The 21,820-nt window shown below is 32.3% G+C and overlaps 6 protein-coding genes across 6 annotated transcripts; 2 read left to right on the forward strand and 4 right to left on the reverse strand.

Moving 5' to 3' along the window:
* Nucleotides 1-3,691: 3,691 nt before the first annotated feature.
* On the forward strand, nucleotides 3,692-5,392 carry LOC146536205 (uncharacterized). Its single transcript, XM_085190331.1, has 2 exons — nucleotides 3,692-3,790; nucleotides 4,739-5,392. Exon 2 carries the CDS (start codon nucleotides 4,745-4,747, stop codon nucleotides 5,090-5,092), a length of 348 nt encoding a protein of 115 aa, XP_085046457.1. The 5' UTR covers nucleotides 3,692-3,790; nucleotides 4,739-4,744; the 3' UTR covers nucleotides 5,093-5,392.
* Nucleotides 5,393-6,500: 1,108 nt separating this feature from the next.
* LOC146536206 (uncharacterized) lies at nucleotides 6,501-9,614 on the reverse strand. Its single transcript, XM_085189880.1, has 3 exons — nucleotides 9,531-9,614; nucleotides 8,979-9,114; nucleotides 6,501-6,610 (listed from the first exon to the last, which is right to left on the reverse strand). The coding sequence occupies exons 1-3, from the start codon at nucleotides 9,612-9,614 to the stop codon at nucleotides 6,501-6,503; spliced, it is 330 nt and encodes a 109-aa protein (XP_085046006.1).
* A 731-nt stretch (nucleotides 9,615-10,345) lies between these two features.
* On the reverse strand, nucleotides 10,346-12,971 carry LOC146536207 (uncharacterized). The gene is made up of 4 exons (XM_085190520.1): nucleotides 12,956-12,971; nucleotides 12,158-12,213; nucleotides 11,513-11,648; nucleotides 10,346-10,458 (listed from the first exon to the last, which is right to left on the reverse strand). Exons 1-4 carry the CDS (start codon nucleotides 12,969-12,971, stop codon nucleotides 10,346-10,348), a joined length of 321 nt encoding a protein of 106 aa, XP_085046646.1.
* Nucleotides 12,972-14,409: 1,438 nt separating this feature from the next.
* On the forward strand, nucleotides 14,410-15,690 carry LOC146536208 (uncharacterized). Its single transcript, XM_085190522.1, has 5 exons — nucleotides 14,410-14,428; nucleotides 14,497-14,588; nucleotides 14,662-15,024; nucleotides 15,329-15,527; nucleotides 15,635-15,690. The coding sequence occupies exons 1-5, from the start codon at nucleotides 14,410-14,412 to the stop codon at nucleotides 15,688-15,690; spliced, it is 729 nt and encodes a 242-aa protein (XP_085046648.1).
* A 203-nt stretch (nucleotides 15,691-15,893) lies between these two features.
* On the reverse strand, nucleotides 15,894-17,053 carry LOC146536209 (uncharacterized). Its single transcript, XM_085190082.1, has 3 exons — nucleotides 16,964-17,053; nucleotides 16,490-16,628; nucleotides 15,894-15,964 (listed from the first exon to the last, which is right to left on the reverse strand). Exons 1-3 carry the CDS (start codon nucleotides 17,042-17,044, stop codon nucleotides 15,894-15,896), a joined length of 291 nt encoding a protein of 96 aa, XP_085046208.1. The 5' UTR covers nucleotides 17,045-17,053.
* A 1,409-nt stretch (nucleotides 17,054-18,462) lies between these two features.
* LOC146536210 (uncharacterized) lies at nucleotides 18,463-20,191 on the reverse strand. The gene is made up of 4 exons (XM_085190555.1): nucleotides 19,968-20,191; nucleotides 19,597-19,697; nucleotides 18,968-19,106; nucleotides 18,463-18,552 (listed from the first exon to the last, which is right to left on the reverse strand). The coding sequence occupies exons 1-4, from the start codon at nucleotides 19,984-19,986 to the stop codon at nucleotides 18,470-18,472; spliced, it is 342 nt and encodes a 113-aa protein (XP_085046681.1). The 5' UTR covers nucleotides 19,987-20,191; the 3' UTR covers nucleotides 18,463-18,469.
* Between the last annotated feature and the right edge of the window lie 1,629 nt (nucleotides 20,192-21,820).

The following is a 21,820-nucleotide window of genomic DNA, read 5'->3' on the forward strand; positions in this document are numbered from 1 at the left end:
TGTTAATCTATGAATTAATAAATATATTAGAGGTAATTTTTTCAAAAAAAAATCTCAAAGTAGATATAAGCGTGGGTTCGATTAAGATAATAAAATATTTAATACTTTCATTTTCTCGCTCTGGTAATGAGGTATAGAGCGGCGTTGGTGGAAATGGGGAATGGAATTGTGTTAATGAGAACTGAGTGTCTTGACACTAGGTTCCCAGGTTCCCTCTGTCTACCCTGCTATACACGAAATACAACATGAAGCTAAAAAAAAACTAACTTAACAATAATTTCTAATAAGTAATTATTAGTGTAGTACTTGAAATATATTCCGGGTGAGACGTTCTGGGTTTCATTCAAACAAAAGGGCTATATTTTCTTCATTTTTCACAACATCTTAAAACGATCTAGTAACCTATTTACATGACACGTGTACAACGGTGTTCTACTTACAAAATATTTCAGCTCTAATTTTATAAAAAAAGCTCTCGACACACACTTCTTGAATGTTTTAGATTTTCCATCTAATTTGTATGTCTATTGAAAAAGAGAGGGAGTTTTGTAAGCCCTACCTTTGCATATAAATAATAGAAACAAATATTTAAATTTTGATCATAACATAGCTTATCCAGACGTATATTTACATTTCTACTTACCCTACACACATACATGACAATTAATGACTTCAATGACTGGCACGTTTTCTACACTAGAAACCGTTACACATAATTAGCTATAAGAAGACGAAGTTGACTTAACTAAAAATAATAAAATAAGGAAAAGTAAGCAGCTCTTATTTTGCAATTGTCTTGTATTACGTCATACAATTTGTTTACTCATCACGTATGTTTTGTTGAAAAAAACATCATGACTTCGTCGGCGTACGTAAGGTTTAAAAGTTGTGTAATATATAAGTAACGTTTACAATTTTATATTAAGACTAGTGGGCCCGTGCCCGGGGCTACGCCCGCTTGAAATATTAATAAAGAAATTGAAAACTGAAGAATCAGTCAATTCAGTAAAACGTCGAACTAAATACTTTAAATTGACATAACTCTTTTATTTATGATCCGATTGTAATAGGTAAAATAAACCCTATATATTTTCGGAAGCTTGCCAGAATCCAATAGTGAAAACTGCATCTAAATGGGTTAAGTCAATTCTGAGATTAGCGATAACAAAGGCACAGACAAACAGACAAAAATTTTAAAAATCATTGTTTATTAGGTTAATAAAGGTACTAACAATTTTTTAAAATATCTTCCAAGTACAGACACCGACCCTCTTACGATTTTATTATAAGTATAGATAGATCCGTGGCGCAGCGGCACAAGTGTGTGATGGTAACGCGAAGGGTGTGGCTTCGATCCTCACTCGAGGAAACGAAATACTTATTTACGTCTATATTTCCATTTCTTCGCTCTGGTGTTGAGACAAAGCGCGAGGATGAGTTCTGCCACTCAACGCACAATGCCTCGGGAATTCGGTAGAAAGTCTGGAACGGAGTCATTAGGTTCCCTCTGCATGTGTACGGGATAAAGCGTGAAACTGATTTGATTTTACTTTTAATACTAAATATACGCGATAAATCCGTTTAAATAGTTTCATTGAAATTATCATAATATTTGTAAAGAATTAAGTAGAAAATTAAGTTGTAATCTCGAAAGCATGTCGAATTGTTAAAGTCACCACATCGGGTTTCAAACAACCGTGACCTCGATACAGTTAATGGCCTGTATCACGTGGATTGCACATTATCTAATTAAGTGGTTGTAAATTTACCCTTTAATTATTAAATGTAATACAATACTTATATTGTTATTAATGAATATGAAAGTATTTTATATTAATATATATGAATTGTGAAATATTTCTTAATAAATTTTGGTAGGCACGGAAAGCCTTGTTTGTGGCTTTTTAAAATTTTGTTCTACACTTTCCGTTCATTACTATTCTATATTTTATTTCTAATTTAAATTAAAATCGTAAGTAAAATTAAAAATAAAATTAAAATTGAAATTAAGAAATAATTAATTGTCATTTCCTTTGTCTCAAAGTCCCGCTCGTCCCGCATTTGTGCTCAATTGGCACGCTAAAACCGCGTTCCTAAAGAACTGGACTGAACTAAATATTTTTCGGCATAGCAACCATGGCAGAGGTAACCTAGTGATAAGTCCATTTTTAGTTCCAAAATCTAGATTGTAATAACGCTTAGTAAAACTCACCACCGAGCTTAATAAAGTGAAAATAATATAAATTAAAATATATCCATTGCCCTGATTGGGTATCAAATAGCGAGAGAGGAGAGAGTCCTCGCTCAGCAACATATTTTAAAAAACAATTATTATCACACTTTTTTTTTATATCCAAATACCCATTATATATGCCGTTGAGCCCGTCGTGGCGCCGCGGCGCAGGGTGTGACTGTAACGCGACGGTTGTGAGTTCGATCCCCACTCGAGGAAGTGAAATATTTATTTACGTTTATATTTCCATTTCTTCGCGGCTGTCCTGCCACTCAACACGCGAAGCCTCCAGAATTCGGCAGAAAATGGGATGGAATCGGAGTGTCTCAACACTAGGTTCCCTCTGCTGTGTGCGGGATACAGCGTGAAGCTGATTTTTTTTTCATTATATATGCAATTATATACATAAATATTCACCCTGAGCTAATTCCATAGCTTTGATCTAGAAATATCATTTAACACGAATAACGTCCGGAACTAGGAAGTGGCGGCGGAAGCTATCCAACCTGTGGCTGGCTGTACCTTTGATCAATGTGACGGCGCAAGGCAAACAACCTCGTGAACTTTGTCGTACTTATATTGAAATGGCTTATTGATTTGTGTTCAATTTTATTATTGTATGTCTGTTTTCTATGATTTTTATCTATCTTTAATGTATTATCTTCGTTCTGGTTTGGAGGTTCCGCACAATACCTTCAGAATTTGGAGGAAAGTGGGGAATGGAGTGTCTTAACAATAGATTTCACCTGCCTATCCTGCTGAGTGCGGGATACAGCGTGAAGGTGATTTTTGATTTAATCGCAGTAGCTGGCTGTAAACTCGATGTTCGTGAGTTAGATCCCCATTCAAACATCCCCATGAACTTTGAAACTGTTATCGTTTCCCTGCTCAAGAAAGGCGACTCCACAACCAATTGCTTGAAAATTCGGACGGAAAGCGTGAGAATAAAATGCGTTGACACCTTCTGGTGTGGATATCTTTTAATATACTCGTATTAGAAGTTCATTAATGTGTTTATGCAATATTTATTGGATTATTTAAAGATAGATGTCTGTTACACTTTCACGCCAAAACTACTGAACGGATTCAGATGACACTTTATAGTAATATCGTTTGTACACCAGAATAACACATAGGATGTGATGTAAAAAAAAATCTGCTTCACAATGTAACCTGCACACAGCGGGATAGGCAGAGGTAACGTCTATGTGCTATGACAATCCGTTCTCTAATTTCCACCGAATTCCTCCGCAATGCCTCCAGAATTATGTAAAGATTTTTTATAATTTTATTTTTATTTGAATTTTTTTTTGAATACATTTAAGCGGGCGAAGCCGCGCGTTAGTCGGTAGTATAGTTAAATACTAGTTACTAGCTTAGTTAAACATAAACAGGTCTATTGGCCTTTATTAATAATTATAATTCCAATATTAAATATTATTCTACGTACAACCGATGCACATTACGGAAGTGGGCAGAAGGTTGCTTGTAAAAGGCTTATATACTGGCGGCGCTGCGCACGCGCAGGTAGTGATTGTTGACCGTGGTTCGAGTGAAGTAAGTTCGGTTTAGAATTTTTTACTGTGTGGTTTTTTTTATGTGAAAATTGGTTATTTTTGTATGTTTTTTTTTTATGGAGAGAAATGGTATAAAATGTGTTTTTATTAAAATATAATTTTAGTAATTATAGTACCAAACACCTCGTATATTGGAGTTTTTTTATTTATTTAAAGTAGTATTTTTTGTCTGGAATTAACTTATGATAGAAAAATTGGGTAACTCAAAAATTCTTAATTTGTTTTAATAATTTTCTTATGTCTTCCAATTAATATTTTCTTTTTATATAAAAAATGTAATTTTTGATTATTTTTGTTATAATGCTGCACTGCAATAATATTTTTAAATCTCATTTGAAATGAAAACAATTTTAAATTAAAATATTATTCTGATCATATTTAATTTTATCCTAATTTAGTTGTGCCACACAAAATTTGATAATGTTGCCGAATATTTTTAAATTTGCATTGTTATTCACAAGTGCAAATACAATAAAAAACCTTGAATATTAGAATAACTTAGTGAATTATTAATTAAGTAAAGCGCGCCAAAATGTACCAATTACCCTACTTACTATGACTTAGATATGTAATTTCCAAAGTAATTACGATTATCGTCATAATACTAACAATAGGTCGTTCTATTTATTATATATTTTTTTAACTTTACGCTAAGCACGGATAGGCAGAGGGGACCTGGGAACCTTAGTGTTAGGATACTTGATTTCCATTAAGTTCCCCAATTTCCGAATTCTGTTTTTTTTTATTTTAAGCCCTACTTGGTTAGAAAACATAAAAGATAAATAAATAATTCCTATATAGAAAAATAAATAAAAAAACTGTAACCTGTTTTACTACAAAATTTATAGATATATTTCAGAAACATTGCTATCAAATACACACTTGAAAACTTATAGATCAATTAATAATTATAAAATATATTTTTCAGATCAACATGAATTTCTTAATCGTCTCTGCATCTGTCTTCGCAATTGCTCAGGCTCTACCAGCCTTGATATTCACCCAACCTCTAGCCTTGCCGGGAATCGAATACGCTCATAGCGGCCCTGTAATCCATTCACATCCTGCAGTGGAACAGAATGCAGCCAGCGAAGCCTTGCTACCACCAGAGCTGCTGAAGTCTCACGCGTTCTACAGTAACCCAGCGATAGCTGCAGGATTGGCTAAAGAGTCATGGTTTACGAAGAAGGAAATGCAGGTTGTGGAACGCGAAGCTGAGAAGATACCGAGGCAAAGGATCTACGATATTGTTAAAAGTGCTGGTTTCTTGGATAGGCATTGAAAATTGATTGTTTTGATTTAATTAAATTTATCGATTATACTAATTTTGTTTACGGAATTGAATTTTAAGTCCAATTTTATAATATTTTTTTGGTTTATCTATTTTCCAAATTATTCTATAGTGTGACCGCCATACAGACATATATTTTAGATATTTACATATATATTTTTCATTGTTTCTATAGTTAATAAGTAATTTATTATATGATGAATTAGTTGCTAATATTTTTTTAATAAGAATAATGATGAATATCGTACCGGATATACGTTATTAAGAGCTGTGATCTCGAACAATAAGTGCCTTGTTGTAAGTTATTGTTCTTTTAATATTTTGTTATAATAAAATATTTTACATATTTTTTTTTATTTACATATTTTTGAATTAATTATTATAATTTATTATTAATTATTATTAATTAATTTTTTTTTCTGTGTTTTCTGTGTTTTCTCTTTTCATATTGAGTAAAATTTGCTTTACGATTTTAAGCAATTTTAAGCTTTTAGGAATTCTTTAGAAAATTCCGTGATAATTTTTGATCGGGTTAGTATATATGTATAACTCCAATTTAGTGTTTAGTACACTTATTGATATTATCAGCTTCACACTGTACCGCACACAGTAGGGTACAGGGAATATGGTGTTGAGACACTCCGTCCCCCCATTTGTGCCGAATTTTCCAAGGTATTCGAGCGCGTCGAGTGGCGGAAGTCAACGTTATGAAAATATAAATAAATAATAATTCATTCCCCCGAATGGGGATCGAACCCGTAATCGTCGCGTTGCAATCACATCCTTGTTGCCCTATGCCACGTATGCCACGACGAAATTGAAGTTATAAATAGTATTTTAATTACAAAATAGAAATTCTTTACGCATAATGAAATCTTTATTTTATATATTTTAAATATCTTTATATTTAAACGTTAGCTATACTTAAAAGATACTTTGACGAAGGTAGCGCACTGCACTAATGGACGCGAAAAACTTTATTGGATTTTTGTGAAACGGATAAAAGTATTAAAACGGTTTCGTGAAACACCCGAAAAATGGTAGTAAATAGATCTTAAAAAAAATATATATAGATTTAGTAATAGTTTATACATATACAATGCTTGTATGGGAATACAAAAATGGTATTAATTAAGTATTTCGTTTGTAACTGTAAACACGACAGGTTGGGTTCGATTCCCACTCGAAGAATTCAATACCTAAAAATATTTCCATTTTTTCGCTATGGTCACGCCGTAATTGACTCTACAACCTGAAACAACTGTATTTTTACAGTATTTTTTTTCAAATTTTATTACAACCATACAAAAAACTATTAGCATATTTTTTTTTAAAACTATAAATGTAAATAGAATGCAATGAAAACTGTTGCTATGAAATGGAATTGCATCGATCGATGTTACTTTATTATGTTTTGTAGGTCACATGCCGCCCCATATGCACTCTTCTTGAAGCTCCTACCTCGCTTGCACGTCACCCAGCACTCGTGGACGGGTTTCTGGACGAAATCTGTTGGAATTTATATTGTAATTAAATATTACATTTATAAAACCTGCCTTTTTTGTTCACGTTCGCTTTCACGCTGTATCCCGCTTGTAGCGGAATATAGGAGCTCCGCATATAGAGGGAACCTAACCTGGGAGACTCAGGTTTCCGCTTTTCGCCTGATTATTCATTCCCGTAATTTAAACATTGTGTTTTAATCACTAATTTTGTAATTTAGTCGTTATAATAAAAACTATTAAAAAGAAAATAAAATAAAAACTTAATTATACTTTAAAAAAATGGGATCATCTGTAAGCACATTTATGAAATTAATAAACATTTACATATTATATGTAATCCCGTGGGCATTGAACTTTATTAGATTATAAGGTGACCTGTTACATCGCGCGTTATTAACTTATAAACTTTCGTGTATACTGTCTAGATTAAAATAAATTAAATAAAGAAAAAACTATTTCATGTTTAAATTAATTTAATAGTAAAGAAGTAAGTCAATAATTATTATTGACTTACTTCTTCTCCAAAATGTACCTACTAAAAGCTAAAAAAAAAATCAGCGGCCGCCATCTTGAATTGGCATTTTTTATACTTTGCTTGTATGTATTCTACTAGCCAATACACAGGTATACAAACCTGGGACTGTAAACGCGACAGGTTGTGGGTTCGATTCCCACTCAGAGAAATTAAATATTCCTCCAAGTAGACTCCAGAATTTGGTGGAAAGTGAATGTTAATGGGCACAGAATATCTTACTACTATGTTCCCAGGTTCCATCTGCCTACCCTGACATAGCATGAAGCTATAAAAAAAATTAAATGAAAAGTTGACAAATAAAAAGTTAACAAAATAATATGAATGGTTCTTATTTTGCTTATACAAGTATCTAGCAATATAATAGATAAAACAAAATGCCCTCTTATCGTGAGCTTTTAAGTTTTTAAAATTGAACTCTTTGTTTTAGATCTAGATTCTAGAGATACGGGCTCACTCTACAGTAGTAACCTCTGAAAGGTTAAGGTCACAGTAGAGAATACCTGTTTTCAGTATTTAATATTTATGTTTTTATTTGAAACTGTCATGGCACAGGGGCGAGCGATTGTAAACGCGATGTTCGGGAATGCGATTCCCAGTCGGGGGAAGGAAATATTGATTACCTTCATTCCTTCGCTCTGGTAATGCGGCAAAACGCGGCGTAGAGTTCCGCCGCTCAACACACAATGTCTCAAGAACAAAAATAGGAAAGGAAGTATCTGAATACTTGGTTTCCAGTTTCCCTCTGCCTACACTACTATATGCGGGATTCAGCGTGTAACTAAAAAAAGTCGAGGTGGCTGATTGTGGGTTCGATCCCCACTTGGAGGAATAAAATATTTATTAATACAATTTTTAAAGACATCAAGGGAACGTAGATCTGGGTATATGGTGTGAATTTCAACTCGATATCTCCAAGCGTTCCTGAGACGGCTCTTGACAGACAAACAGACAGATGGACAGAAAAGTGATCTTATAATGGTTTCTATTTTCCTTAGATGATACCCTAAAAATGATCTACAAATTGTTTTGAAACAAAACTAAAGAAAGCAAAAAGTCAAAAATAATAGCATGTAAGTATCATGAATGGATTCCCTGAAATACTCCATAAGTACATGGGCACATAGGGGAGCGAGGGTTGAATCATTTAATCGAAGATTTCAAAGGGCGCCAGTGTGGGTGTCCTATACCAACCGACCACCAACGAGATATGAACCCTGTCTGATATAATTTCAATGACGTATTCTTTACTATATGGGTGTGATGTAGGTCTTTATAAATTGGTCCAAATATGCGTCACTTAGTTAAAGACGTCTAGTCACTGTTGTTTTTTTTTTAAATTAAATTGTTTATGTCTGACTTTTGTTTGTTCATTTATTGATTTATATAGACAGGTTTTTATATTTAAAGTTTACTTATAATTAGAGTAAAATAAGATATTGACCATATCTTCAAATAATTAACCATGATGAGGATTAGGTAGTCATCTAACTTAAAAACGACAAGGCCTTCAAACGAAAAGGAGGATTGTTTAATTCGATTGTTACAGGTTTGATTCCCGTGAATCAAAATACGTTATAGTCATAGCTGGTGAAAATCATCTTAGTTCTATGTTATTTTTTAATAAACGTGAAATATTTACGATGAGAAAGAAAAACTGTTGTCTAATGTATGGGTGGGTAAGAAGAAACAGCTGCAGATCAGGTTGAGGGAGACTACCTGGTGCCAGTCTTCTTCCCTACCACTTAAACACATGATGATGATGATTATAGTTTATAGTTATCATTAGCTACATATAATATTTTGTCATGGAATATGTATGTTATTAGGATAATATTACCTTTTTTGCTGTCACAATTGAACTCGTGCATGTCGCAAGTATCTATGAACGTCCGCATCTCTCCGCACGAGTCTATTCCACAGATTGGTACTTGATCGTGGCGGCAAATATCTGCTATCTTGCATTCTTCTTGAAGCTATGGTTTAGAAAATAAATAAAATGAAATAAAATCTTGGGAAAATTAGAGCTGATGTTTTATATTTGACTGGCCTTTTCTGGTCTCATTAGATGACGTGTACAGGTTTTTGTTTGTTTTTGTTTGTTTAGGAAAAATCCGTCGTGGCGCAGTGGCTGTAAATACTATTATTGTTGAGTTCGATTTCCACTAGGAGAAATGAATTATTATTTATAAATATTTTAATTTCTTCGCTCTGGTAACAAGGCAAGAGCATGGTTGAGTTCTGCCACTCAACACGCAATGTATTGAAAATTCAAAGGAAAGTGAGGAACGGAGTATATTGACACTAGGTTCACTCTGCCTACTCCACTATACACGGAATACAGATTGAAGCTAAAAAAAACTGTCTATGCTAAGAACTCAACAAAACTTACCTTTGCCCCGTCAACATGTGCATAGCAAATATTAAACTCGATTGTTAAACATATGAAAATACATAAGAATATCCTTTGTAGCATTTCTCATAAATATTTTAAAATGCTAAAGCAATTTCGCTGCAATATCGTAAAAGACGCATTGCTATTTCTCACAGTGGTCGATAATGATTTAAATCATAAATGTGAATACCTATTAAATAACTAAACTTGAAGTAGGTATATATATTTCTCATGCCTTATATTCTCGAGAAGCAAGTAGATGTCAAGAAACACTGTTCTCCACATTCTGCACAAATCGAAACGTTGCAAGTTGACTAGCGGAGCTGAACGCTGCGTTTTTAAATTTTTTTTCTTCTTTACGCTGTATGTATGAGGAAATGAGAGGGAATCGAACCTAAAACCTGTCGCATTTATAGTCACACGTTTGTGCTCCTGCGCTACAAGTCTCAATTTTATAAGGAATCAATAGGTTCAATTACTAGTGAGAAAATATTGACTGGAGATAATTAATTTTCTGCTCGAGCGGTTCACTTTTCCAATTTCTGTCTCAATCAAACTGATATGATTAATTTTCGCTTCAATAGATAGCAAAAGGTATAGGGAAAGTGGAAGACTTTTATTCTGATAGTACTATTAGGGGGTCTATCTTTTTATAACTAAAACTAAAAGACAAATACTTTTTAATAAAGTATTTAAATACTTTTTAAAAGTATTTGTCATGCAACAAGTGTCTTGGACGAATTTGGATTCAATAGAAATTTTACTCTTATGTGATTAAAAAAAACTATTTTAAAATTATTTAAATATTTTATTTATGCTGGTCGATTCTTATTAACATTACAATCAGCCCTATATTCGGGCTTCTTGAAGGAGCGTCCTCGTTTGCACGTCACCCAGCACTCATGGATTGGTCTCTGTTTGAAATCTAAAAACAAAAACATGTATAAAATTTCCCGTGCACAGGATTCATTGCCTGGAATTTTATTTAAGATGTAAAATATGATAATTTAGTTTGTTTCTAAATGTCGATTTTGTAAGTCCAGTAGTTTCGTTCGTGAATTCTCTTATAGTCACTCAGAAACGGAAGATATAAAACAACACAATTTTAAGGAACAATTACTGGTGTAATTGATACTTATATTCGGACTTACATTGGACTAGGTGCCAGCCAAGGCGAAAATAATATTAATAGATTTAAAATTATATGTGATACATATATAAAAACAGCATTTTTTGTTATTTATAAATGTTGCCAGTAAAAACTGGGAACCTGTTTATATACTTAATATTGCTAGGAAAGTCAAAATATATTTAAATTTTACATAGCAATATCAGTCCAGGTGAACTGCATTACGGAGTACGTGACAGGCGCTTTATACACTGGATTACGTTTAAACAACAGCGTAGGATGCAAATATACAGTGATTTTAATTAAAATTTACAAGTAAAATAGAATATGGTGATATGGTAACTCTAGGTTTCCCCATGATTGTAGTATGGTCAAGGGTGATTGGTGAAATTGCAGATGTATTAGTTAATATTCCATTAAATTTAATTGTAATTAAAAATGTCCTTTATATTTTTCATCATATTAAAAAAAAATAATAACAACGTCATTTTGCTATACCTGCTTCTTTAAATAAATTAGCTATAAATAACATAATTATGTTTAAATGTAAATGGTATTTTAAAATATTTTTAAGTGCAATCTAATTACGATCTGTTCTATTATAAAATTTATTAATATCAAAATACTTATAAAATAGAGTTATAGATATTTTTTTCAGTTGTAGTTATAGATATTTTTGATAAAATATTAAATATTTCATTCCCTCTAATGGGAATCGAACCGACAACCTGTCGCATTGACAGTGACCCATGGTCTCTTAGATAATAATTCTACTAAAACTAAAAGTAATTAAATAATCGTAGAAAATAAATAGAAGAATTAAAAGAGAAAAAGAATAATGAATGACTACCTTTCTTACTGTCGCAGTTGAACTCGTGCATATCGCACGTGTCGATAAACGTCCTCATTTCGCCGCAAGAATCGATACCACACATCGGCACCTTGTCGTGGACGCACAGATCCGCTATCTTGCATTCTTCTTCATTCTAGAAGAATGATGTATTAATTATTGTTATGATTAAAGAAAAAGAGCTTTTATAAAGAACCACACTATATTTTTCGTCTTACAAGGTGTGTTAACAACACCCAATGCCTCAAAAATTCGGCGGAAAGTGAGGGACGGTGTGTTTTAGCACTATGTTCTCTTTGCCTACCATGCTATAAGCGGGATACAGCGTGAAGCTGCACAAACACGACTTTCATTGTTTTTATAAATACAAAACTGTATCTAATTTTGGAGGGATTGCTTGTTAAGTGGCAGAATTCAACGCCGCGCTTCGCCTCATTACCGGAGCGAAGAAATGAGATTAATAAAATATTATTTCTCCCATTTATAGTCTCAGGCCTGTGCCCATGCGCTCATGACAGGCCTCAATTTTTTCATGATTACTATTTCTTTATTTTTGATAGAGAGAAATCAATTATGTCAATTTAGGTCTTGCCTCCCTCGCGGGTGTTAGACTGTAGGAGTGAAAATAAAATTATATAAACTTACTTTGATTGTCTCACTGTGACCATTGACGAAAGTAAAAAGTAATATAGGAATAAGAACTGAAAACAAATTGAAAATAAATTATACATTGAAATGAAATTAAATCTACGCTTTATCTCGCACACAGAGAGGTAGGCAGAGGGAACACTAGGTTCCCTCTAGGTTCCCCACTAGATTAAGACGCCCCGACGCGCGAAATTTTTCAAAGATCCGCCGTTCGTGGTTGTCGTCTTATCGCCTGGGTGCCTTTGAGTGAAGAAATTAAACTATTAATAAATAATAATTCATTCCCTCGAGTGTGCATCGAACCCACAACCGTCGCGTTACATCACACCCTTGTGCCCCTGTGGCTTGACGGCCTCTAAATTATACATTCTTTATGTAAATATTAAATTGTGACTAAAAATTTAAATTCATTTCGTTGAACAATACGGACATGGCTTCTAAGAAGTTATTATCTTATAAATGAATTCTTATACTTAAAAGTACACAAAAGAGGCTGTGCATGAAGACTTTTAAATTTTTAGATTGTTAAAAATTTTCAAAAACCAGTTTAGAACCTTAATTATATTTCTTTATTCTCTATTAAATAATACATTTTTAGAGCAAATGTCTCTAACATAATTTTATTGTCCATACAACGACACACTTGAGTGTGACAGTTGACTGTCTCTGTAGATTAATTGCCTCGACGACAGTGGCAAGTGGAAATAAAATGACAAAATGAAAAATAAATAATATTTTCTATGAGAAAAATGGGTTACCTACAGTTATAATTAATAATTCACAGTTATACTTTACCTAATAACAAAAGCATTATATTAGATCATTTTAAATTATATTTCATATTTCTTCTAATATATATTATTCTCTTTTGTATAGCAAAAACATTGACTTCCTTTTTTCTGTGATCGTAAACGTAATCGAAACTTTTTATTGTTAAAACTTGAAACTTATGTGTTGACGTATTATTTATTATCAGTGACGAAATTGAATATAAAAGTGAAGAAATTACATTTTACTGCAGTAACAGTTTATTATATCGAAAATATATTAAAAATTAAAAACCGATTAAGTCGTCCATCGAGGCTTCTGTACCAATTCTAGGATTATAGATGGAAGTACAATTTATAAGAATTGACTAACTTAAGAATACAATTATACAAATAAACTTTTATAGAATGATACTTGAACAATAATATAACATGGTTTTTTTAATACTTTTAAAAACTTTTAAAACTTAACTTTTACGACTCAATTTAAAGGAAAAATATGAGAAGATAATCGATTTGTGATTCCTAAAATTAAATAATTTTCTGAATATAAACAAATTTCTATAAACATGGTATTTAGGATTATTGTTCCAAATATTCCTTACATATAAGATTTCATATACTTATAATAAAGAAATATATAATATATATGTATATTTAAAGAATAATCCATGGTTTTTAATTCCAATTAAGAAGCATGTGACGGCTGTAATAGTGCAATTTACTGTCTGAGAGCCGTATCAGCTCTAGTAATTTAATCACGCCGGCCTTAATGTCTATAAATCACACGTACAGAATGTATACGGGCTCAGCGATTTTGATACTAATTAAAAAATGCGTTATTTTCATTAATTATTCTTTAGTTTTAAGGCTTTTTTTTCTTGCAATACAAGATTTACTATCTACAAGTCAAAATAATATTTTGGCAACTTGAAATCACTCCGTTCTCTTTAATGTCTCTCTCTCTTCAGATATACATATTTTCAGCAACACGCTATATTCTACATATAATAGGGTAGGTAGACAGAACCTAGTGTGAACCGATTCCTTGTCACTTTCTGCCAACTAGCTAATTTAACCTAACCGCTTTTCTTCATCATCAATCTTTTGTCATATCAGAGTAAGGAATTGAAAATACTTCATTCCCCGACTGGAGATCAAACCCATTTCTATATTTACAAATAGCTGTACTTCTGCGACACATTCTTTAATTGATAGCATAATAAATGTTATATATTTACTCCCTTCATCCATCCATCCATCAGCCTTTTAAAGCCCACTGTTGGACATAGGCCTCCCCTAATGCTCGCTACTTCGTCCGCCATATTTACCCCCTTATATAAGATAATTTCAAATGTAATTAATATTAAATATAAAAGTATCAAAATTAGTGCAACATCAGTCTAAATTATCGACACTATAAGTGTGTTTACTCTACTCTTCCCTATATTTGTAAGGGTTACAGAAACAAAACCACACACGATGCGGCTTCTTGTTTTAGGTAATTTTATTTCTATTATATTAAAATATTTAATTAACATTAAAATAATTAGAATTTTCTTGCTTCAGGCGTTCTTCTACTTTCAATTGTAACTCTCGCTTATGGAGAACCTATTGAAAACTTGGAAAATATTTTAGTTTATCCTGTGGAGCCGCCGACGGTAAGAATTTACCGACATCTTTATAGCTTAATTTAATTTTTTTCCTACCTAAGTGTCATAATTATTTTATCAGAGAAAATCCAAACGTGAAACCAGTTCCGATAAAACTAATATAAATGAATTCCAAAAATTTGTTGAAGAAAAGCTAGTGCAGCAAACAGTGGCATTGGAATATATCATGAAACTCCTTCATTCCAACGAGGAGTCCACGAAGGCTATAGTTGAAAATTTGGGGGAAAATATATCGAAGCCTAACCTACCTGAAAAAATAGAAGCACAATACACTACGAGTAGACGCAATAACGTTGATTCTGATCCGGATAATTCGGTAGTAAAATTTATAAAGAACATTCCTAAATATGGAACGTTTTTAATAAAATTAATAAAAGCAGAACTCAGTGTTGACGGAATAGAAGATGGTCCATCCCAGCAAAGTGTTTAGTGAATTATTAGTTATTATCTATATTTCCATTATTTAATTTAAAAAAAATCTTTATGTATCTATTCGTTATTTCTCCGTTATACTTATTTATATTAAACTGTAAAATAACTTTCCTTTGTTTTCTTTCTTAGCAATCGATCTTTATTATTACTTATATGCTTGGACGATGTTACTTAGATTTGTTCTGTTCTCCTATAAATTACTATTTCTTTGAAATTATTTTTCTTTTATATGGGAATTTCAATAATTATATTGGTACTATGTTTAAAGGCTGAATTATACATTTTATTCTTTTTAGTCACGTCGTTCTTTCACGGGCGGAAATCCCATGCTGGTACCGAATAACCAGGGTGATAATAAAATAAGTCCGTGGTGTGCGGTGGCGATACTGTGCCACAGGAAAATGGATCCTGTTTGCGGTTACGATGATAATTTCGGATATGGGAAATTTGATGACATTTGCCATATGCTACAAGTGAACTGCTATTGGAAATATAGTTAGTATTTGTCTCTCTCTCTCTCTATTCTATAATTTCAATGAAATACCATTTTTTATATTAAATTTGTTAGTTATTCGTGGACTGATATTGAATTTTTGTTTCAGATTTTGCACTTGTTCCTTCTTGCAAGCCAGTATTTGAGGGAAGCCCTAAATTATAATTTAAAAAAATTAAAATGGAATAAATAGAAAGAATACTGAAGTATAAAAAACCTGTATTTTCCAAACGTAAAAATTAAAATCGTTTTTTACGATCAACACAATAATAACACAAAGTCTAATACAGTTTATTTATTTCTTTTAAATAAATTTATAACTGACATAAATAAAACATTTATACTTTTCCATAGATCTTTCTTATTTTCTATCCTGCACCTGGTCTTATTTCTTTTGGATTTGGACAAACTCCCTCCTCTTCTTTAACATGCCTGAAAACTAAAAAGAAAAATAAATAAAAAACATAAATAATATTTTTAAGTATTTTTTTTGTGTAAGTATTATAGAAAAAATAAATCTGAACTAATATAATAAAACTGAAGAGTTTTGGTTGAACGTGTTGATATTAGGAATTAAATATTGGTTAGGTTAAAATAAAAAAAATAAAAATTGTGTTGCTTAGATAATTCACCAAGAGAGACTATAGGCTACATCACATAACGTTAATTCCTTTTCTGTAACCCACTGCGCCTTGAACATTTAGAATGACATCAGAAATCAATCAAACATCAATGAGGCAGATGGAACCTGGGAACCTCGTATTAAGACTCTGTTTCCATTAAGATTCTTTCGTTCCCCATTTCTTGATTCTGGAGGCGTTGCGAGTTGAGTGGTGGAACTCGACACAGCACTTTTGCTTCGACACCACAGCGAAGAAATGAAAATATTTAATTTCTTTAAGTGGGATCGAACCCGCAACCTGTCACGTTTAGGTCGCTTCTCAAGAGATATAAAATGAGTTACCCATATTATATTCGCAGGAGTATTCGTAAAGATCACACAGATCGAGGAAGGTTCTCGCTTCGTTGACAGATTTACCACAAATAATGACGTTATCATGGAAACATATATAGGCGTGTTCGCATAGTTTCTTGAGCTCTGACTGCAATACAATACAACATAATAAGCTTACTTATTGTATATAGGCTATTTTTCTATTCAAACAAAAAAAATATTTACGTTTTTATTTCCATTTTTTCGCTCTGGTGTCGAGGCAAAGGGCGGCGTCGAGAACACAATGCCTCCAGAATTCGGCAAAAAGTGGGGAACGGAGTGTTTTAATACTCGGTTAACTCTGCCTATCCTGCTGTGTGCGGGATACAGCGTGAAGCTGATTTTATGTTTCAATTCGTTCTCTCTCTCTGCTTTAAATCATAGATGCATAAAGAAAAAAATATTAAATATGCTTAGTTACTAAAAAGAAGTTTTTTAACTTACTATTTGCGCTTTATCGCCCACTACATGACATTTAACCATTGAAAATGAAGATATAATCAGAAATATATTAATTAAACTCATTACAGTGCTTCAAAGTAAAGTTTAGAACTGATATCTCATTAAGCGAGTAAAGGACGATATAATTAACGGATGTACTGTTGAAGGGAACTATTCAAAGGCTAACAATGAAGTTAAACAAGGTCTGTATGTTTATATTGTTCCTGGAATCTCTGTAACTGATTTACCTATTCGTGGATGTCGTTGTCAACTATGTTTATATTAATTGTATCCATGTTAATTAATTGTAGAAAATGTTATGAATTCAGGATTCGTTCTTAATTAATAATATATTTGTAGGGTTCAGCAGGTTTAGCCTCAAAAGGTAAAAACGGAACCCTTATAGGAGTAGGACCACTTTGTAGTCCGTCTGTCAGAACCCGTGGAGCTCAAATTAATTTTAAATATTCAGGAAGTCTCTTGAAGCAAATGAAATATCAGCTAAGCTTCTAAGTCAACTCAATCAAAGAACTATTATGCAAAAATTTTACTGAATTTTGTAAGAAACTTGGCGCGTAAGCAAAACCTAAGGTACTTCCCGTCGACCTACATTTATATAATGTGGTACAAAGCGAGCACTATAGTACATACAAATAAAGAAAAAAATATTATTAAGTGACATTTTTTAGGTATTTCAAAAATATTATACCTATACAAAAATCATTACAAATTTATGTCACAACGACGTTTAAACAATTAATTTGTTTAAAACTACGCTCTTATAGAGTTATTTTAAATATATGTATGAGGTTTTTTTAGTTTTACGCTGTATCCCTAGGGGGGCAGCCATAGAGAAACGCCAAACACTAGATCACTATACTAGGTACATATCTCTTTTGCCTCGTCCACTTTCATCAATTTGCATATACATACATACATGCCTTCCGGGAGGTCCTCGTGCATTTTACGTAATCTTCCTCCAGTACCTTGGATATTGTGTTTTCGAAGGTCAACCAAGGTCTCCGTTTACCTTTCTTACTTACTTTATATTTGACATTTTGCTATTAAATGAAATGCTTACATCCTGTATGCCTACAAAATTTCATTATTTCATTAAAAATATTTGAAGTAAACACCCCTAAAACATTTTTTTAAAAAAGAGAGTCAGCTATAGCAATTTTTTAAATAGATATTTTACGTTCTTTTCGCAGAGAAAATATCTAAACGTTTTTACATTTAGACGAGAGACTAACAAGTGTAATGATATGAATTGAAATGTAAAAATCGAATCCCTGACCTTTGCTAAATATAACCAGGCTAATCGAGCATAGGTCGTTATGTCGTAAATCTAATATTACTGAAGCAGAAAAATAAAAGGCGTATGAATAATTTATTTAAATATCAACGTATAATAAGTATATAGACAAATTAAAAAATGTTTACAAGCAATTTTAATATTTTAAAATTAATTTTTAATATGAAATTATTTAAATTATAAAAATTGATGATTTATTCGTCATAGTAGCTGCTGGTAGGTCGACGTGAAACGGTTAGAACCGATTTATCTTCTGGACATGCAGTTTGTTTGTAATCTGAAATTGTTTTTTTTAAAACATTAATAAGATATTTCATTGCTATATATTATTAGGTAAAAGAATATTATGTATGTAGACTGTAGCAAATCGTGCATTAGAATAGTGTTATGCTGTAAACGCAATGGCCGTAGGTTCGATCCCAACTGGCTCTCCAATTTTTGTTGGATGAATTATTTTCATTACCATGGTTTTAACACGTAATATCTTGAATTTGGGTGGAAAGTGAAGAACAGATTATCTTGACATTAGAGAGAAAGCCGCCCTTTTATGAAGGTAAACATAACAAGAAAATTACACCACCTCCAGAAATAAAAATTAAAAAAAGTAATTTTTGGCCTAACTTACTTTACAAAAAATATAATAAAATATGACCTAATATTTTATTAATATCTATAAGTAAAGGTAAACTAACTTCTTCGTCTAATACAATTGAAGTCGAACATATCGCACAGGTCCCTAAACCCCATCACGTCCCCAGCGTGGCTGACTCCGCAGACCGGCACTCGGTCGTGGTTGCACACCTTAGCCATGCTGCACCACTTGGCGCCCATCTGGAAGCCACACTTTATTTTCGTGAGGTTGGATTATAATTTGGAGCAAAAAGTAAGTGGTTTTGGTATGGGAATATAGTTAGTTTAACCTGCACTTAGCAGGGTAGGCAGGGGGAACCTCATTAAAAGGAACGGAAGTGTACCCCGTTTACCGCCGAATTTTCGAAGCACTATGTGTTTTGTGGGGGAACTTAACGCCGCGCTTTGAACGAGGAAATGAAAATAATAAATATTTCATTCCACCGCGTGGGAATCGAATCCACAACCGTTGCCTTAATAGCGGAGCAAGCTTGTGCGCCCAAGTCCAAGACGATGGCATCAACAGTCAACATTTATGTTTCTAAATAAATTTCCTATTAAAAAAAATTGCTTTTCTAAAAATAAAAAATGAATTATAATATCTAAGTATCCCCATAAGGAATGGGTAATATAATACATTTTATGACATTTTAATACACTTTGAATAGAATGAACGATGAAGAGCCCATACTTTTTTTACCTTCCGCCCCATAGTGATGTCTTCATTGTCGCGGTCTAGCGGCGGTCCGTGTGAAGACACCAGCACTGCTAGTATGCACACCACTAAAATAACTGGAACAAACGAAAACAAAAAAAAAATTGCTATTAAACGTAATTTATATTGTTTTCATTATATAGGCTTTAAATACGAGTATGTAACCACGTCAAGCCAGTATGTGCTTCTGGAAGAATTTTATGTTGAGTGGCGGAACTCAAGGAAAAATGGCTCCAAAATTTGTCGGAAAGTAGAAATCGGAGTGTCCTAACACTAGACTCTCTGCCTACCCTGCTCTATATATCAAATATAACGTGAAACTGAAAAACAAATGGAAAAAGCCTTACCCATTGTGTTACGGACCATTGTAATTACAGTCTACAGTAGTTTATTCCCTTGAGTGATCAGCTACGAATGACGATAACCATCTATTTTGATTCAGCACTTTGTTGACTAAACTAGTCTCTATTGCTATAGTATGTTATGTTATGTTACTTTACGTAAACTTCTCCGTATGTTGTTCTATTCTAAGTAATTCAATATGTTACCATAAAGGTGTTGGTACATGCTGACATTTCTTTGATGGAGATATTTTAAATTCTGTAATAGAATGAGTTATGCTAGAAGTTATTGATTAAGAAATATTATTAGAAATACATGAAGATTAAAATTGAAACTGCCTGTATAGAATAATTGAATTACTGTAATATGCATTAATTTATTTATTCTCTACAGGCAAGCTGCTAAGCCTTAACGAGTTCATATTTTTGGCCCAATTTTAAATTCATAATGTAGTTTTATATACTTAATTTCATTCCATATACATGTACTAGAACGAACTTACTATCACACACACTCGGTTCTGTACTTTTCGCCGTAATTATAAATATTACGGGTTGAGTGGTGGAATTGAAATTTGCCTTACCAGATGAGATTGGTCATGAAATCATTTCTTCAAGTGGGGATAGACTAACAATTAATCATTTAAGATTACCATAATCAGGTTCTATCCGATTGCGCCCCCTTGTATACGTGTACAGGGATACTCGTATTTCAAAGTAAAAGTTTTCCATTGACAATTGTATTTTTCATTATTGAAAAATTAATATTATAAATCAAATTTGTTAACTAAAATGTACTGACTTGTACGATATTCACAATTAAACTCCAATATATCGCATTGATCAATAAACCACCTCACTTCTCTTGTTTTTGGTTCAAGTCCACATTTTCTTCTACCATTATGCTCACAAATGGAAGCTTCTATACATGGCGACTAAAAATTGTAACCGTTTACATATACATATTTCTAATAGAATTAGTTTGTTTAAGTAGAGAGATGAGCTTAAACAGAGAAGGTTAGGTTAGGTTAGCACGACAGCTCCAGAAAATGAAAATATTTAATAATTTTATTTATTGGATCTGCAGTCGAGGCCAAGTAGATCGTTGAGTTCCGCCACTCAACACGCAATGCCTCCAGAATTCGGCGGAAAGTGGGGAGTACAGTGTATTAACACTAAGCTCTCATTGCTTACAACTGCTTGTGGGATACTGAAAAAAAAAGGTTCTTGAAGTTATATCTTACTTTATATTTTCCTGTCTTTGCGTAGGCTACATTTAAATAAAGTGTAAAAAGAAATATTAACTTTATAACAGTATTTTTAGGCATATAAACACTTACAGAATATTTGTGGGTGTAATATCTGAATTGAAATTTTAATTTTCTTTTTACAGTTTCACGAAATAGACCGATAAGGAAAATCGTTACACTCTAGTTGAATTATAAGTTCGACATGCGAAACAAAATTATAAATTTATTAGGTGAAGTATTTTACAGTGATATATTAATAACAATAATATTATTATTTATTATTCTAATTGTGCATAAAAGTATATTTTTATTATTTTAGGATTTACTTTAATTTTTGTAATGGTCCGGAAGAGTGTTACAAATGTAAGTATAAATAAAAAAAAATTAAGAAAATTTTCGGATCCTTATACTAATTTATCCAAACACATTGTTTTTACGTTCTAGCTGAATTAATTATTATAAATATTTCACATTTTCGAGATTCGCTAAAGAATTTAATAATATAATAATAATAATAAATACTGCAAATTCAATTGTTAGTTAAAAACATATGAGAAAAAAAACATGTTTTTAGAAATGCTACGAAGCTAAAATTTGTATTCATAATGG

Source organism: Heliconius melpomene, chromosome 9 (genome assembly GCF_056956725.1).
Source record: "Heliconius melpomene rosina isolate 202511_hmr_F chromosome 9, ASM5695672v1, whole genome shotgun sequence".
Classification (NCBI taxonomy): domain Eukaryota; kingdom Metazoa; phylum Arthropoda; class Insecta; order Lepidoptera; family Nymphalidae; genus Heliconius; species Heliconius melpomene.

What these genes read in the sequence shown, in the direction of transcription:
- LOC146536206 (XM_085189880.1), bottom strand. Translation starts at nt 9,614, where the DNA reads ATGCTACAAAGGATATTCTTATGTATTTTCATATGTTTAACAATCGAG. An exon ending in CACATGTTGACGGGGCAAAG is followed by an intron (nt 9,115 to 9,530) that starts GTAAGTTTTGTT and finishes TCTAAACCATAG; the next exon opens with CTTCAAGAAGAATGCAAGAT. An exon ending in CAATTGTGACAGCAAAAAAG is followed by an intron (nt 6,611 to 8,978) that starts GTAATATTATCC and finishes AAATTCCAACAG; the next exon opens with ATTTCGTCCAGAAACCCGTC.
- LOC146536208 (XM_085190522.1), top strand. An exon ending in ATCCTGTGGAGCCGCCGACG is followed by an intron (nt 14,589 to 14,661) that starts GTAAGAATTTAC and finishes TTATTTTATCAG; the next exon opens with AGAAAATCCAAACGTGAAAC. An exon ending in GAACTGCTATTGGAAATATA is followed by an intron (nt 15,528 to 15,634) that starts GTTAGTATTTGT and finishes TTTTTGTTTCAG; the next exon opens with ATTTTGCACTTGTTCCTTCT.
- LOC146536210 (XM_085190555.1), bottom strand. An exon ending in TGGGGCGGAAGGTAAAAAAA is followed by an intron (nt 19,107 to 19,596) that starts GTATGGGCTCTT and finishes TGTGGCTTCCAG; the next exon opens with ATGGGCGCCAAGTGGTGCAG. An exon ending in CAATTGTATTAGACGAAGAA is followed by an intron (nt 18,553 to 18,967) that starts GTTAGTTTACCT and finishes AAACAATTTCAG; the next exon opens with ATTACAAACAAACTGCATGT.
- LOC146536207 (XM_085190520.1), bottom strand. An exon ending in GTCACAGTGAGACAATCAAA is followed by an intron (nt 11,649 to 12,157) that starts GTAAGTTTATAT and finishes TCATTCTTCTAG; the next exon opens with AATGAAGAAGAATGCAAGAT. An exon ending in CAACTGCGACAGTAAGAAAG is followed by an intron (nt 10,459 to 11,512) that starts GTAGTCATTCAT and finishes TTTTGTTTTTAG; the next exon opens with ATTTCAAACAGAGACCAATC.
- LOC146536209 (XM_085190082.1), bottom strand. Translation starts at nt 17,044, where the DNA reads ATGAGTTTAATTAATATATTTCTGATTATATCTTCATTTTCAATGGTT. An exon ending in TGGGCGATAAAGCGCAAATA is followed by an intron (nt 16,629 to 16,963) that starts GTAAGTTAAAAA and finishes ATTGTATTGCAG; the next exon opens with TCAGAGCTCAAGAAACTATG. An exon ending in CTCCTGCGAATATAATATGG is followed by an intron (nt 15,965 to 16,489) that starts GTAACTCATTTT and finishes TTTTCTTTTTAG; the next exon opens with TTTTCAGGCATGTTAAAGAA.
- LOC146536205 (XM_085190331.1), top strand. Translation starts at nt 4,745, where the DNA reads ATGAATTTCTTAATCGTCTCTGCATCTGTCTTCGCAATTGCTCAGGCT.